The 17112-nt window shown below is 45.8% G+C and overlaps 1 protein-coding gene and 1 non-coding gene across 2 annotated transcripts in view; both read left to right on the top strand.

Annotated features, from left to right (window-relative positions):
- LOC144158457 (ATP-binding cassette sub-family C member 2-like) overlaps window positions 1-17112 on the top strand; it is a 112593-nt gene that overhangs the window by 73511 nt on the left and 21970 nt on the right. The window contains exons 15-20 of the mRNA XM_077689337.1: window positions 813-989; window positions 4143-4310; window positions 7588-7769; window positions 11074-11149; window positions 13160-13373; window positions 15039-15349. Of these exons, the coding sequence (XP_077545463.1) occupies window positions 813-989; window positions 4143-4310; window positions 7588-7769; window positions 11074-11149; window positions 13160-13373; window positions 15039-15349 (1128 nt within the window). The remainder of the gene's footprint in view (window positions 1-812; window positions 990-4142; window positions 4311-7587; window positions 7770-11073; window positions 11150-13159; window positions 13374-15038; window positions 15350-17112) is intronic.
- Window positions 16721-16793, top strand: Trnar-ucg (transfer RNA arginine (anticodon UCG)). The gene has a single exon. It is a non-coding gene; the product is annotated as a tRNA-Arg (tRNA).

Below are 17112 nucleotides of genomic sequence, written 5' to 3'. Positions count from 1 at the left end.
TGTAGCAGGGTCGGTTTAACAGGGGAAGCAACTGCATTCGCAGTTGCTTCTCCTGTTACACTGATTTCGATGCACACATTTGATGTCAGCGGAAGCGAACGTGGTCAAGTGTGAACGCTCGGAACTGAGTATGAACTACACAGAGCATGAGTCAAAGCGCGGGACCCCAACCTGCTCCGTGCTGAAATTCCTCCATACTGCGCACGCGCGCTAAAGACGAATTACCGGACCACAACTCGCCACGCACGAACTTTTTTCCACTCCTACTGCGCATGTGCGCGCAAGTTTTTTTTTAATGTTTTTCGGCTGTCGCCGCGTCGTCGGGCGCGTGTCGTCGGCCGCCGCAAAGGAAGGTTGCGGGCCATTGTGTGAGGGGGAATACGCGCATGCGCCGCAAGCAACACATATCGCTCGGAGCGTCACGATTGCCCCCCTCTTTTTATTTATTTCCTGGCGTCAGGCTGTCCGCTAGTATATAGCCGTGACACGGGTCGTTGGCGCAGCATATAAGCATGCTGTAACCACCTGAGGTTTTGTCACGGAAAAGAAGTCTGTCAGGGCCTCTTATATCACGGTATTGAGGCTGCCAACCGTATATAAATAGGACGCTATCCGGGACGCGACTAAGAGTGTAGAACACGCCAATATTCGTCTAAATTTCACGCCCGTGTGACAAAAATTAATCCGGAGCCCTTCACTACGGCGCGCTTAATAGCCCAGGTAGACATCGGCACGTTACAACCCCACAGTCAACCAATCAACCTTATCACACAATGACGCTCACAAGTGTTTTGATCTTGTTCTTATTTCAGGGCCGCGTAGCGTTCGTACCTCAGCTTCCGAACGTGCACAACATGACGCTGCGAGACAACATTCTCTACGGCAAGAGGATGGATCCGAGAAAATACGAGCGTGTACTTCGAAGCTGTCAACTCATGAACGACATCAACAAATTTCAGTCGGGAGACATGACCGAAATTGGAGAGAAGGTAGGATATTGCACCTGTGATCAACACGCGAAAATATAACAACATCTTTCCTGTACTCTAAACCCGCCGAGCAGTTATAATTACTTTCAAGAATGCTGGGAGGGAGTCACATTTAGAGATGAGAAAACAGTAGCACGGATTACAAAATGAGCTCGGGTGGAAGACTATCTGGTTCAAATTAGGCGAAACAAGCGGGGTTCGGAAGGTCATGTAACGAGGATGATGAACAACAAGTCGACCATCCATTCCACTGTATATCTATACCAGTAGACCGTAAAAGTATTAAGTTCAGATCAATACACTTACTACTATTTGTTCCGCCCTGGCAGAGTCTCTCCCCGTGTGAATCACCCGTATGTTTTTACGCCTTACAATGCCAGAATTGATGCTTGTAAATATTCTGCCCTTGTTAAGACAATAGAAGATTGGAATGCCCTTGATGCACATATTTTTGATGGCGCAATGACTGTGTAATCATTTGAACGGAAGTTGGAAATGGGCCTCTCGTGATGCGTTTATTTTGTTTCATTGCTTGATGCGTTGACAAAATGTGTCAATCCTCCCACCCTGTACCAGCCCAAAACGGGCTAACAGTATTCGAAATGAATGAACAAATAAAATAACTCCGTGGAGGGATGAACTAGAGAAATGTGGGTAAATGAATGCGCCAGGCAAACTCGCGATAGGGGCTCAAGATTTTTGAGAGAGACATTCACCCTGCAGTGGATACGAACAGGATATGATGATAAGCTCAAGCAGTAAGCGCTAATTGTCACATCTCGATAACGCATCCGTGTTTTCCTCCGTCATCGCATCTACATGGTACCCATGCTCATCAGCAATGAGTTTTTCCGGGTAATACAGCAGGCTTTTTTGGTACACGTTGCAAGCACTCAGTCGGGGTCTCTTGCCTCACAGCGCCCGCTGCGCACTCGGGCTTTTGTTCCTCGTATGTTGGCATGTATGAAGAGGGCGTAAATTGGGCTTTCCACTCCACCTGAACGTTGAAACGTGCATGGTAGCACTTATTTAACTCGACTTTCTGCAGCCTATGTGCGAATACTCACAAATTTATTCCTCGGTAACTAAAAGCGCGATAAGTGCGGCGTGCGGCCGGTTTCTGAAAGCAGGCACTTCGCACAGTGCGGGCACTTCCAGCGCACTTGTGGTTCCGGCCGCACTATGAAAGCAAAAGAGAAAGTTCCTCTGCGCTCTCTTTAGCCGTGCAGCCAGCCGACAGCAGCAACCGCAGTGCCTCTGCTCCGCCGCGCACCTGCTACAGCCAAAGTCGACGTTGCCTACAAAATTCTGAGAGAGACTGCACATACTATCCGCGATTTTTTTCTGTTTTTAACTTCTTGCGTCTCTTTGTGCCATGCAGATGAAAAAATAAATTTTGTGGCAATCGATTTACTTCCGTCACGCGGCCAATGTCATGTCTTTTAAGAGCGCATCAAACCTCACCAATTCCCGCCTAACAGTCTCAGTGTGAAAAAAAAAATGTTCACACTGTAGATTTTTGGCATGGACACGACAAAGGTGGACCAACATGGCGAAGCGCCAACTAACAACCAATGCTTTATTTACATGAACGGCTTTAAAGACACCTAAAACGGGGACACAAACCTAAAGTGTGTGAGTAAACATAAAGCTCCTAGTATAAGAAATGTGACATGTATCTAGTTTATTTCCATAGTTATATATGTTGTCAGCACGGAGGACTCCCGCTCGCGTCGCTGCGTTCTGGAATATTCTACGCTTCATAAATCTCATGAGTTCGTTGGTTCTTTTGGTTGGCCACCGAAAATGCGTGCACAGCTAAAAATTGTTTTGTATGCCTCATAGCGCGCTTGCAGACGATAATTATTACAATCTTCTTGTGTGACCCATAGAACATCACTTACACGAAAAAATAAATTCATAGAAAACTTTCATAAAGCATGCGACAAATTCGCGAACATGCTTTTTTTGCGATACCACGTCTCTATATTCCTTTCTTTAATACCCGGTTGCTAAGACTGAGAAGTTTGGTTGGGAGGGAGAGAGAGGGACAAAGTTCTTTGTTAGAAGAGAAAGCCAAGATGTTTGCCAGATCTTAGACACAGACATGATACTCGGCGGGCAAAGGGGTAGGTTCGAAACAAAAGCTCCGAAAGACAGTAGGGCAAAGGCAAAGAAAGAAATAAAATAAGAAATAAGTTAGGACTTTTAATTTGTGTGAGAATAGTGCGATGAAACATTCTGGAGGGCTCAACAAACCACCTTATTCATACCACAACGACATAGTCCAGCGCCGGTGGAGAGACCAAGTGCCCCGTTCATCTAGCTATCACGCTAATATTGTGTCCATGCCTCCCCTTCCTGGTTATACGCTCCAAAAATGAACATCAGCTGTGGGTACAATGTCTGTAACTCAGGCTACAGCACAGCATTTATAAAACAATTGGTAACATCTACTAAGCCCGAGAAACCACACCTCTTCTTCCTAGGCCTGAGCCGTTCCCTTCTCGCTGAATTCAAGGCTGCCGACTATAATGCGCATGTGGCCGTCCTGATGTACCCGCTTTACCCTGCCTTGCCTTCAGGAACACTTTTTACTTGGCTGGAGAATATTGTGTCCGGCAGGGCCTGCTGACCAAATTAAAGAAAGCGAATGACAAATAAATTAACACCATCATTGTGGAGTTTGGGGCATTAATTTTCGCTTTAACGCGGACAAAGAGCTATGAAGTTTAAGGCCAGTTGCATAAGCGGTGTCCAGAAGCAAAAGCCGACAGCCTCAACCTCGATAATCTTTTTTTTCCTGCGTACGTTCTGCTGGACGCTTTTATGCATAAAAATAGGGAGATGTCAATTTGCAGTTGAGTTTCGCTTGACGACCCTCGCGCTGCACAGAATATATTTCTTACATAGCCTAGCACGACTATCTACGCAAGGCTATATACAAGTTGAGAAACAGTGCTCGTCCGTGTTCCTTTTTTTCGCGCATTGTCATTTGCGCTGTGCCACAACGTGAACCTAACAGGGACGTTCTAGGTGATCCAGTACACAAAAAAAATAATCACCCCCAGCATCGCTTATTCACGTAGCGTTAGGTTGGCTTACTTCCCCTGCCATAGCCGAGTTATCTTTTGTACGCATGCGCGCCAACAGGGCACGAACCTGAGCGGTGGCCAGAAGCAGCGGATCTCGCTGGCCCGCGCCGTGTACAGCCATAGCGACGTGTACCTGCTGGACGACCCTCTGAGCGCGCTGGACGCCGTCGTTGGAAGCCGGGTCTTCAGGGAAGTCATCGGAAATCAGGGTCTCCTGAAAAACAAGGTGAAACGTTCAGAATTGACTGACTTTTCTTACAGCACGACAGCTTGTGGGAACTAACACGCGAATTTTCAGGGCCCGGGAATTAGTACAACTCTGAATATTCTCCATCCACGGCTACAGAACTTACGGCCATCCGTAGCGCTCTTCACACCATCGAGCAAAGTTCGTGCCGCAGATGGGCTATCTTCTGTGATTCGAAGCCTGTACTTCAGTCACTTCAGACAGCGCTGTGCCGGGGACCTCACGAACAGCTCCTGACAGAAATAAGAATGGTGTACGACCGTGCTGCCCAGGCGGGTCATGATGTCACCCTACTGTGGCTTCAGAGCCACTGCGGCATTGTCGGCAACGAAAGTGCAGACGCTGCCGCCCGGCTGGCGCATCAAACAGCGACAACTGTACTCATCCCATTGTCTAGGACGGACGCAGCTAGGGTCCTCCGCATTCTTGCCCGGGAAACAGCTATCGCCCAATGGTCTCCAGAAGATTTCACATGTGCACGCATTGGTGCTTTGACCCGCACCTGCAACGTCCCCTTCCACTAGGCCTCCCACGGTCTGACGCAACTCTTCTTTGCCGTCTCTGGCTGGAGGTGGCATTCACAAATGCTTACTCGTACTTAATAGGAATGGCAGCAAGGGAGGAGTGCGAAACGTGCGGCACATCGGAGACGATACACCACGTTTTATGCGAGTGTCCACGCTACTCGCCTGCAAGGAAGAAGCTGTCATCAGCACTGAGGAACTTAGACGCTCGGCGGCCATTTTCGGAGGAGAAGATTCTGTGCCACTGGCCTTCTCAGTCATCCGCTCAGAAGGCGACTAAGGAACTATTACGTTTTCTATGGGCGACGAACTTGAACACTAGGCTATAGACTGAGAGCCTCCACTGTCAATCACTGTCAGTGCCTTAGTGCTGGGCATACGTGTCTGGACCAACTCTTCCTCTTTTTTCCCCTCTCTTTTTTGCCCATCTCCCCTTTCCCACGTGCAGGATAGCAAACTAGGCTCTAGCCAGGTTAACGTTCCTGCCTTTCTTCTAAATTCTTCCTTCCTGAATATCCTCATGCAAATTTCAGACGATACACAAAAAAGCACACGCTTAGCTTAGGTGTAAAAGTTGTTTTATTCCGGAGTCATGGCGCAGTGTGTCGAACTTCTTCACTCGTTCGTGCTTGAGTGTATTCTGTGCCCATTCATTCGGCTGTAAAGATTTAATGTGATGGCCTACGCGGAGTAACAATTTTGCAGGAGCGTGTCGTATGTATGTTGCATGTATTTAGTAATGCAAGGGCAGCTAAAGCCAACCTGCACCAAAGATAGTTATTGACGGTGTTCGCATGCCCATGTGCAGTCAAATATCTGTCATATGCACGTGACTTCCATCAGAGGTGTAATGTCGGTCGTAATATCAGCATGTTATCCTTAAAACCGGAAATATATTCGCATGGGTCAAATTTGCGCTGAGAAGACACGAAGACGTTAAAGAAAACACAGCTCGTTAGTGATTAATCCAAAAGGAATATGGCGTTTTCCTTTCTTTTGTCTACATTGAAAAACACGCTTGGTTAAAGACTAGTGAAAAATTTATGTCTATGTTTCTAAAAAATTGCGGTGCTTCTACAGCCTAGCACTGCCGCCATTTGGCGGAGTTCTAAAGCATTTGCGCATAGCATTGAAGTTGATTGACTATAGGGTTTAATGCACCGACGCAACGCAGGTGATGAGGCGCGCCGTACTGGAGGGCTCCGTATTAATTTTGACCACCTGGGAATCTTTAACGTGCGCCGGAATCTCGCACACACGGGCGTTTTGGCTTTTCGCCTCCATCAGAAAAGCGGCCGCCGCGGCCGGGAATCCAACCCGCGACCTCGTGCTAATCAGCGCAATGCCTTAGCCACTGAGCCACCGCGGCGGGTATATCATTGAAGTCGTTGTGTCGTTTATAAGCACGGTTCAATGATGCGGTCATACATCCGACGCAAGATTAGTGTCCCCAGAATGAAACTACACAACATTTAAATTCTATCGTGATATTTGAAGAACTTAGCAGGGTAAATAGTGGTGATAGTCTCTAATACTAGTGAAAACCTTAAAGAATGCCAGCAATTCTCAAAAAAAAGGTTATGAAATCCCAAAATTGAGGTTACGCGGGAATCCTCACAAACATGGACGCGGCGGCGTATAAAAGAGGGTGCCATAGAGGTCATGCCCGAAATCTTTGGACGGAGTTTGGACAAGAAATCACTGTAACCACCCGGCAATGAAGATTCCCTATAGATTAGCAGGGAAAAGGGGTTGTGTCGTGATTTTGGGAACAGCCTAACAGACGAGAGTTGCACTTGCGGCTTCGTTCCCGCATGCACTGTGCGATATACCTTCGTTTGTTTCGCCAATTTTTATCGTTATAAGGCGCTGACCTATCCGCCGGTCGACGCTTCCCCGATATTATCAAAAAATCTCGCGGCTCTACGTCGATACTTATATCGCTTCTATTCATATGACGTAATATTTTTCAATTTAAATTAGTTAATGCTATCTTAGTGTTACTTCTAATAGTTAAATGTTCGTATTTTTTATATTTTATTATTTTTATTTTTTCTCATCAGTACAAAGACCAAGTTTTTACAATAGCCGCTGTGCTCTTCGGACAAGTTCCAAGTTGCCAGTTTCGATCATCCTTGAAATTGTCGCATGCATATCGACATCACCAGTTTGCTTATAGCGTTGATCCCGGATATATCGAACCCAGATGTACCGAATTATTGTATATATCGAAATCCCATGTCGAAACTTCTTGGAACTCCTATGCAAAAAATACTTTACATATCAAATTATCAATATATCGAACTCTTTTGCGATCCCCTTGGAGTTTGATATGTCCAGGTTCGACTATATAGATGAAGGTGACCACGACACACTATAGGGCTAACACCACTGCGGTTTTTTTTTTCATGTTTTGGTTGGTAGTTACAGAAAACTGGAAAGTTCGCACTGATGCCTCTAACGGATAACTTAGTATACGGCAAATCTTGCAACAAATTTTGACAATGCTTTTTTGAATGATAAACCTTGGAATAATTAGCGCCTGTGGCACATAAACGTTGCATGTGCAAGCTGATTCCAAACCGAAAAGTTTATTTCAGCGTGTCTGTTTGTCTGTCTGTCTGCGTGCTGCGCGGGTGCGTGTATGTGTAGTGTTTCTTGAATGAAACGACCTTGTATACTTGGCGGGTCACTGTTGTAACTCAATAATATTTTATCTTTTTTTATCCTAGACACGCATCATGGTATGCAACCAAGGACATTACTTACACCACATGGACAAACTAGTTATCGTGGATGGCAAAAATATCCGGGTGTACGACACGCTGCAAGATCTTCTGAAGGACCCACAGTCACCGCAGAACTTCCGGAAAGCTCTTGAACAACGACCCTCAGAACTGTTCACCAAGACCGGGTAAGACCGTGCGAACCTTGTGGCGTAGCATGAATGTTCCTTCCCGCCAAACATGCAGTTGGCCCCTCCTGTGAAGGAGTTTATTTATTTATTTATTTATTTATTTATTTATTTATTTATTTATTTATTTATTTATTTATTTATATACCTTAAGGTCCCAATAGGGCATTACATAATGGGGGTGACATACAGCAGTAATAGCAACAAAAAATTGCTTCAAATATACAGGGTACAGCAATAAATTCAGTCGGACTTCCAAAAAAATACAGAAAATACCGCAACAAGTATTCACAGAGAAAACACATTGGGAAAGCAGTACTTATCATTTTTACACAATCAAGAGATTACAATGACTAAAATTGGTTATCGGTTTCAAGAAAAGCAAATAACGCTGTTTGAAAAATTGATTGCAGAGAGTGTGCGACAACGCTAGCAGGTAGTGAATTCCACTCATCTATTGACAAAGCAAGAGGGGAAAATTGGTGTTTCTTTGTGTGAGAAAATACTGGTTCTATCTTATGATCATGGTCGATACGCATGGAAGTGTACGAAGCCGGGTGAATGAAAGTGCGACGAAATGGCGAATCAGTGTGGTATAACCTGTGGAAGAAGGATAAGCGGGAAAATTTTCTGCGCATGGCAAGTGGGGAGAGATTTAGACTTTGCTTAATGGATGACACACTTTCATAACGGGAATAGCATGACGAGATGAACCGTGCGGCTTTGTTTTGAACCGATTCAAGCATCTCGATAAGAACTGCTGTGTGCGGGTGCCATACAATTGAAGCATATTCTAAGGTTGGCCTGATTACTGCGTTATATGCGTGAAGTTTGGCGTCTTTGTTCGCGAGTTTCAAACGACGTTTACGGAGGCCGAGCTTTCTTAATGCTTTCCCGGTTATATATTCTACATGGCTAGTCGAAGATAAATCGAAATGAAAAAGAATGCCTAAATACTTACTGAATGGAACAGTCTGGATTACTATGTTGTTTATGACACACACGTTAGGCGAAGGATCTCCAACAGATGAAAAACGGACATGCTTGGTTTTGCTAACATTAATTTTTATTTGCCATATACGGCACCATTCCGATAATTTTGTCAGGCCCGACTGCAAGATGGTTATGTCGTTAGATTTAGAGATGGGTTTGTAGATGACGACGTCGTCGGCAAACAGACGCAGTGAAGAGTTAATGTTGGACCCGATATCATTAATGTAGACTAGGAACAATAAAGGGCCGAGCACGGAACCCTGAGGTACTCCAGACTTGACGGGGTTGGGACTAGAGACAACGTTGTTAAGTTTGACTGACTGAATCCTGTTATTAAGAAAGCCCTTGATCCACTGGGTTGTTTTATCATCTAGATGTAGATTGCAGATTTTAGCCATTAACCGTTTGTGTTGCACGCGAACGAATGCCTTGGAAAAGTCGATAAAAATCGCGTCGGTGTAGCGAGAGTTGTTCATAGAATCGTGCAGGTCCGTTAGCAATTCAAATAGTTGGGTGTCACATAAATGGTTAGTACGGAAGCCATGTTGGTTGTCTATTAGCGGGTTGTTTGTATTCAGGTGGGAAATTATGTCTGCAATGATCGACCTATAAACATGTAGCTTTGATCCAGCTTATGGTGATAGGACCTCAACCCTTCAGGAAGCGTTCCTAGCCCAGGACTCCCTGAAGCTTGCTGGCTCTCACGGCTCCCTCCTCCAATTTATACCGGTACGAAAAGACCGCGGCTGCCAAGTTGCTCCACCTGCGACACCAAACATTTTTAGATTTCTGAAGTTTTACGATGTGATAGGATCTTTCATCCAGCGTGCACAAACAATCTAAATGGACCAAGCGCCCGTTATTTTGTGGGGTAACAATGACAGGCTATTTTTCATTTCATTCATTTATTGTACTAAAAGGCTCGAAAGTGTTACAGGAGGAGGTGGAATGAATACAGAATATCCATGCAGTAAAAGTTACCAAAGCAGGAAAATAAAAAACAAACAGTTCAGATTAACAAATGTTTTTTATTGCAATTTTAAATGCAAGCGGGTCAGATATGCTAGCAATTGATGCCGGTAGATTGTTCCTTTCATTGACAGATTTAGGAATAAATGAGTGAACATTGATTTTTGCGGAAATATGGAAGAAGCAATTTATGGCGATGATTGGTACGAGATGATATATACGAAGGTTCCGAGAGAAACTTACCTTTAAATTTTGGATTGTAGTAATAAATTGTGTGCAGTTGTTCTAACCGTGATAATTTCCTACGGTGTGAGAGAAGAGGGAGATTTAAGGTAGCCTTCATAAATGTTACTCGCGATGTCCGACAACCGTTGGTAATAATGCAACGAGCACAACGACTGTGTACAAAATCTGTTGCATTTGTTGGGCAGTCTTCGCCAGGGTCCAAGACAAAAGAAGCATTGTTACGCGTGGGGCGTACTAGTGTTTTGTACAGAAGTTTCTTTATGTTGGGACAGGTCATTGAGAAATTGCGACAAAGGTAATCGAGCGTGCGATTGGTATTGTTAGTGATATGGTAATGGTGAGTTTGCCAGAAAATGGTAGGTGAAATTTAGGCGCCTAAACATTTGGACGATGCTGCTTATTTGAGTACAGTATTCATATTGTGATAATTGCATGTAACACGATTACAAATTACTTGTAAAACCGAAGCCTTATTAAGCGTTGCCCAGAATGGCGAAGGAAGGATAGAGAGGTGAAAATGCTGCGCAGCATGTGAATTGGTTTTCGACGTCTACAGCTGAGCTATGCGAAAGAACGTTCTTGTCGATCGGATTTTCCTGAACGTCGTTGCGACTACCCGCACTTCCGACGTACTGGTACAGGTAATTTTTACCCTCTGGCCAACCGGCCTACCTTTCCCCAATAAAGGAATTTCCTACTACTACTGTTGGGTTCGGAGCCTACAGATGTCTTATACTACAATATCCGCTTACGGGATTCGTAAACAAATTCCAGGTTGCATTACAACACGGTTGGCTCGGTGGGGGATAGGCGTACGAGAAACTTCGCGTTGTGTGCTTCTAAACCCGTAGCAAAGCATGCGCATCACGCTGAGCCTCATGTTCGCCAGGGAAAGAAAATTAGTGCTCAGGCATTCCTAAATGTCCTGCAATAGATATCACAATTGACGCTTATGATAACTATATCTAACGGTGTTGTGATCATTGTAGGAGTTGCAGAACCGTACGAAATTTAGACGTATGCCAGCCCTAATCTCACTAGTAGCATGAAATTCATTGAACTTGGAGCCAATTGTCTCCTCCATATTTTTTTTCAGCCCACCAACTGAAGAAATGGAAGAAAACGACACCGTTGGGAGAATAACGGAAGAGGAATCGGGGGTGTCCACAAAAGTAAGCGCTGAGCATGTGAATTCATTCCTAAAATTAAAGGTTTGAAATGCCGTCAGGAATGTACTAGTTAACTGGGAGAAAGCGTGGGTAAATTTTAGCATCATCTGGCCTCAGCTATTTCTGTGTCATCATTTAACAATTTTGTGGACGTAATACTTTTCACGCTCATATTCGAAATAATAGCAGCGTGGAGCCTTCAAATATATCAATTAAGTGTCAATGTGAACAGGTGATCGTACCTATGGCCACCTCTACTCTCTGTTAAAAGAATGGCCGGTGAATGAAAAGCTGTAGAGCTGTCACAAGGAAAGAATGTCCCACTTCCACCACATCAAAAAATTATGCGTCTAGGCCGCAATATTTTCCAAAGAGAAATAAAAGGTCTAGTTTTATGCATCAAGGGAGCGTTGATTAGGCGAATAATTTTATTAGACCCGTAATGATCGGAGTTTCCATACGAAATAACCCAAGCATCGAGTACCTCCAGGGTTCAACTTTCCTTTGAAATTGCAGCCAAAGTTTCTGACAGGTGTACACGAGTTTATGTTAGGCACGCTATAAAAGAACCATAAATAATAATTACTGCTTTATCCAGATTGAACGAAATAGCCTCTGCTAACTCACTCATTTCTATTCCAGCCACAGAAGACGTTTTTTCAACCAAGAAACAGCAATATTAAAAACTTCCAAATTTCCAAAACCTCAGCAGTGATGCAGTAGAAATAAACACTAAGACATAGATGTCAGCGTATGAACTGGATGTTATCATACGAGTGTAACGATCACGCGAAACTAGAGGAACCACTACAATCACCACTCATCTTTCATTGCAGTGACTTTGGTCGGCGGTTGCCAAACACGCGAGCACTATTCTGTGACGTCCAGAAAGTGACCGGGCAGCTTCCACTGCCTCATTAGTGTTTGTTAATATCTTGGTTAGTTCCTGGAAGATTGCCTTAAAATTGGATTCAGTATTACTGTGTCAATTAAGTTATTTTACTTAACCTAACTTGTATTTTGGCTTCATGGCCCTTTTTGGCGCCACTTTTCTAAGACTTACTGGGGTAAGCATTCTTAATTAAAATACCACAAACTCGCCGTTGGTGCTTTTTTCCACTGAAAAACCACTGCATATTGGAAATGCATGCACTGGAAGGCACTGCACTTATGTTTATCCTGTGGGCCCAGTCAGCTGAGGAACCTGATTGCAGGTTTTGTATTCAAGTCTTGCGGCATGCCTAAGGCTCTGGAGGCACAAGTGAAATTCGCGATGGCTTGTATATTTCGGGGCGATAGGAAATAAGAACGCAGGTATGCAGGCCGTCATTTACATTGAGTTACCCTTTGTAGAGTCATAAATTGTTCATTAAAGCTAAATTCTGCCAATTCTAGCTAAGCGCGTTGCAGTTTCCTTTCCCCCAATCGTGCTGCTGTCTGGTCTACCTTTTTTATGGAACCGTACGACGCCTATCTCTTCCTCACCCTGCCCTCTTGGTTTTTTTTTTGTTTTTGTTTTTTTTTTTGAACAAATTACGGCTTAATAATAAACCAAACCTTTCAAACGACTGAATTCAAAGCCTTCACAGGCTTTCGTGGTTGCGCATAAAACGTGTCACATACGGCATATGCAAATTAACTGGAAAATTACCTTAGTAACTGCGCATATTAAAGAACTAATACGCATGAGGCCGCGCAAAGCTTCCACGATCGTAAAAGCAGCCGGCACGGCTGACACTCATGTGTTTACTTTCCTACAAATGTTTTTAGCAACGACAATGCCGTTTCCACGAAGGCTGGCGCCATTTCCTCCAAGAAAAAGCTGCTTCAAGGAATATTGTTTTGCCGCAGATTTGCAAGAAGCCGAACAAATTTTTGGTTGGCGAGAAAAAAATATTTCGACGTTTTGACACGCATATTACCACTGTCATCGAGAGTAATTACATCTGTGGAGCAGTAACGCCTGATTTCACTTTCACTAATAACGAGGTCGTTTCTTTTTACTCCCCCCAGACAGCGTGGCAGTTGACGAAAAGCCTGTTCCGTCTATCGCGGTGGCCGGCACCGCTAGGAGTGCTCGTGTTCGTTTGCGCTGCCTGTGCCTTTGCGATGGAGCAGCTGGTCATCAAGGATTGGACGGATGCAACCACAGCTGGCTACGATGAAGCCTCGTCGACGCAACAGAAGCCCTGGGTGGCTATTCTTGTGACCTTGTGCATCGGAGATGGTAATGCTCATCACTGACGACCCCCAGTGACGATAGCCACAACTAACGATACCCAATGAAGATTCCACTGATGACAGCCACAACAGAGGTTTTTAACCAGAAACAGAGAAAACCGTTGAAAATTCCGGAGCCCTCCACTACGGCACGCCTGGTCGCCTGTGAAGCGTCGGCGCAATAAACCCGAGTATCAGTCAACTCTTTTAAGGGATTCTTTAAACTTGGAACGCAAAAAAACACCCCCCTGGCGAGGGGCACGATCAAATGCAGAGCATTTCCGCAGGGGGCGCGCCTGCAAGTCGTATGGATTACGTATTGGTTGTTGTTGTAATTGTTGTCTTCCAGCGTAGACATTGTCGATGAAGTCGGTGGTGAAACGTGAAACGTGCCGTGAACCCCCTGCCGCGGCTATGACGCAACGTGGAGCGGCTATGACGCAACACAATCCAACACAATCCACTTTAGTCCAATCCAAATCCAAACCAATCCAAGCCAAGCCAAGCCAAGCCAAGTCAATCCGATCGAATCCAATCCAATGCCCCTCGCGAGAGAGTGTTATAGCGCCAAAATCGCGCCACCACACGAACGCGTGATGTTGACATCACGATCACGCCACAGACGTTAGCGACCGGAGCACGCGCGAACGACATATGTGGTTTAAGCGCGAACCGACCGCGGCGAGAGAGCGCGATGCGAGCGCCCCCAGCTGTTCTTGCGCGCGTACCGACTGTTGATCAGCGCGAACCCAACGCGGCGAGAGAGGGTGTTGCGCACGTCCCCACCTGTTGTGCGCCCGAACCGAACGCGACGAGAGAGGGCGTTGCGAGCGGAGAGAAGGCGAGGAGAACGCGGGGGAGAGGGCGCACCTGTGGCCGACGGTTGAATGAGTCAAGGATATAAGGCGTGTTCGTAACCTTCCATTCTGTGTCGGCTTTGTGGTGCAGTGGGTAGGGTACCATGTATCTTGCGTTCCGCCCGCAGAGTCGTTGGTTCGAAACCTGGCGCCGGTAAGTATTATTTTTTTATATAGTGTAGGGGGAGCGATGCGGACTACGGACGCCAACGCGGGTGACATCGTGAGTTACTGAAATGCTCTGCATTTAAAACTTTCGAACTTCGCGCCATACGACGTCAGAGATAACGCAGTAGATGAAATCCTAATGACTGTTATCGGAGTGTTAGCTGCGCGTTAGCATTCGAGCGGTACGATCAAGCGAAACTGGAGGCCCTCGCACAGTCATGCCTTTCGGTAGTGGCTTCTGTAGGTGGCCGCCAATAAAACAACGTTTTGTGGCGTCATATATACCCGGCGATAAAGTCGCTGGTGTGGTCGCCACTGCTTCGCCTGTTTTCCCTAAAATATAGGCTACTGGTGGAAAGTTTGCTATAAATTTTTTTATCGTTATTGTCGAGACAAAAAGTTCTTTTTAATAAACCAAACCAGTATTTCGTCTAAATGACACCTTCAATGTGTATTGATCCGGAAATGGGCTTTATACTATACACAGACCTCTTGCAAGGTTTTAAGCGTGCTTACGCCGCTAGTTGGTAGTAGACGGTAAACTCCTGTCCACAGTTAATAAAGGCATGTTTAGGGGCTAGTTATTAGCGCACGTTATTATCGAATTCCTGTCCACAGCACACTGCAGCCACTGGTGTGTCTCGCAGTGCTCCTGCGCCTTCTGGGGGGCGTCCTTCTGGCCGTGACGGCCAAGTGGGTCTCGAGGTCTCTGCACAACGACATGCTGAGCCACGTGCTTCGAAGTCCTGTGTCCTTCTTCGACGCGTCGCCGCGAGGCCGCGTCCTGAACCGCTTCTCGGCCGACATCGACGCCATGGACGCGAACACTTTCCTCAGCGCCAAGCAGTGCGTCCAGAACGCGCTCATCACGTTCGCCAAAATCGCAGTCATCGGCACGCAGTCCCCCGTTGTGGTCGGCATCACGGCCCTGGTGACCTTGCTCGCCTTCTTCGGAATGGTAAGTTGCGCCATCTGTCTGCCGAGAGTGTCTTGCTGGGATGACGGATGATGAACATTATTGTGTGAACATTGGATGGGCCAGTGCAGCTCGCCATCGTTCTACAGCATAATTACAACAATTATGCCACAGTAGAAAGATTCATAGCCCACAGGGGTTTGCGCGAAGTGTTTGAAAGGCCGCGAGTATCACCAAGCGGCCCGAACCGTTATTGAAAGAGTGAGAGGTCTCCCGCTTTGGGGCATTGTAGGAACGCTTTCTTAGCGTCCATAAGCAGCAAAATTCCGAGCCTATCTGGTTGCTTTGCAGCTTTAATGTCATGAATGATCATCAGCAGGCTGTCGGAAGTATAGGTGTGTCCGAAAACCTGTTTCAACAGGAGTGAAGGCATGATCCTTTTCTAGTTGACAAATCGGGCAGCGTGCAACCATATGCTCGAAAGTTTGTGCCATGGTGCATGTCAGAGATATAGAAGGAAGTACCGCAGGACCACTCAGTAATTTCCGCGCTTGGCGATTGGGTTGAGACATGCTTCTTTCTATGCCATTGGGACGCCTCCTGTTTTCCAGTGTAATAGTCCAGCAGAGCTTCTTAGCTGTAAATCGCTGAAGTGTAAGATGGCGTCTTTGTATCCTTTGAAAAAAAAAATGAAGGAAGTTCACACTAACGCGTAAAACTTGAAGGTAGCGAAGCTGCGCTCAACTTTCACGACCATCACGTCTGCACGATTGCAGCCGATTAGCTTCTTCTTCTCTGCCGCAATGACCTTTACTCCATCGAGGTTGCGATAAGTGTGAGGTTCCTTCAGTTTTGAAAGTAATAATCATTGGAGGGGTGTATGCTATGACGTATCTTTCTCGTTCCGAGCAAGTGTTACCACGATTAGGGGGAACGCTGGAGATTTTTTGGGGGGGAGGGGGGGGGGCAATCTTGGCCAATCTTTCTAATGGGCATGCTTGGCTTGCTAATGTGCGTCGGGGACGCTGAGCGGTCGCCGCGATGCACGCACACACGAGCGCTAGGCATTTTCTTGGTTTTTTTTTTTACTTTTGAGAGGTCGCCGGGAGACCCGCGCTCACGTGCGTGCACTCAGCAATTTCTTGGAACTTTTAAATGCGGACACAAAAAATAATGATTTGCTAAACAGCTTCGTGGTTGACAAAATAATTTCTCGCACCGATATTCTCAGCTTCTTTGTATGTCCTCCTCTCAATACCTGCCATACCTTGCCGGTTTTGGCAAAAATATTTCTCAAGCAATTGCCACAAAACCTATGTTTGGGTCGTGACACCACACGGGAAATGCAATACCCCAGTGCACCAGTTGGCTAAACTTCTTGACAGTGAACATATTTACGCCGTCTACAGCGTTGTCCGCGTGGCCTAATGGATAAGGCGTCTGACTTCGGATCAGAAGACTGCAGGTTCGAGTCCTGTCGCGGACGCAAAATTTTTTTTTTTTTCGCCTTCCGTAGCGTCATTTTTGTTAGCTGATTTTTTTGTTTGTTCTCCCCCTTGACCATATGTCCTTGTCAAATCAAGAAATTCTGTGGCTTGTCATTTATTGCGTCAATACGAAGTAAGAAGCCTTGGGTTTTGACACTGCACTCGGATTTGGTTTCAGCCTGAAGTCAAAAAAGTCACAGACAATCACCCCGGCTGCTACGAGTGGCATCGCCAGCTGTTGGCTGTAGGGCTGTAAGACTATGCTGATTCCGCAACAACAATATACCATACAGGGCCTCATCGGTTGTTAACTAGAAA

The sequence above is a fragment of the Haemaphysalis longicornis genome, unplaced genomic scaffold, assembly GCF_048455015.1.
Source record: "Haemaphysalis longicornis isolate Haplotype H1 unplaced genomic scaffold, Haemaphysalis longicornis Haplotype H1 scaffold_10, whole genome shotgun sequence".
Classification (NCBI taxonomy): Eukaryota; Metazoa; Arthropoda; class Arachnida; order Ixodida; family Ixodidae; genus Haemaphysalis; species Haemaphysalis longicornis.
The sequence above is the reverse complement of the archived record's forward strand: the minus strand, read 5'-3'. Positions and strand labels throughout refer to the sequence as shown.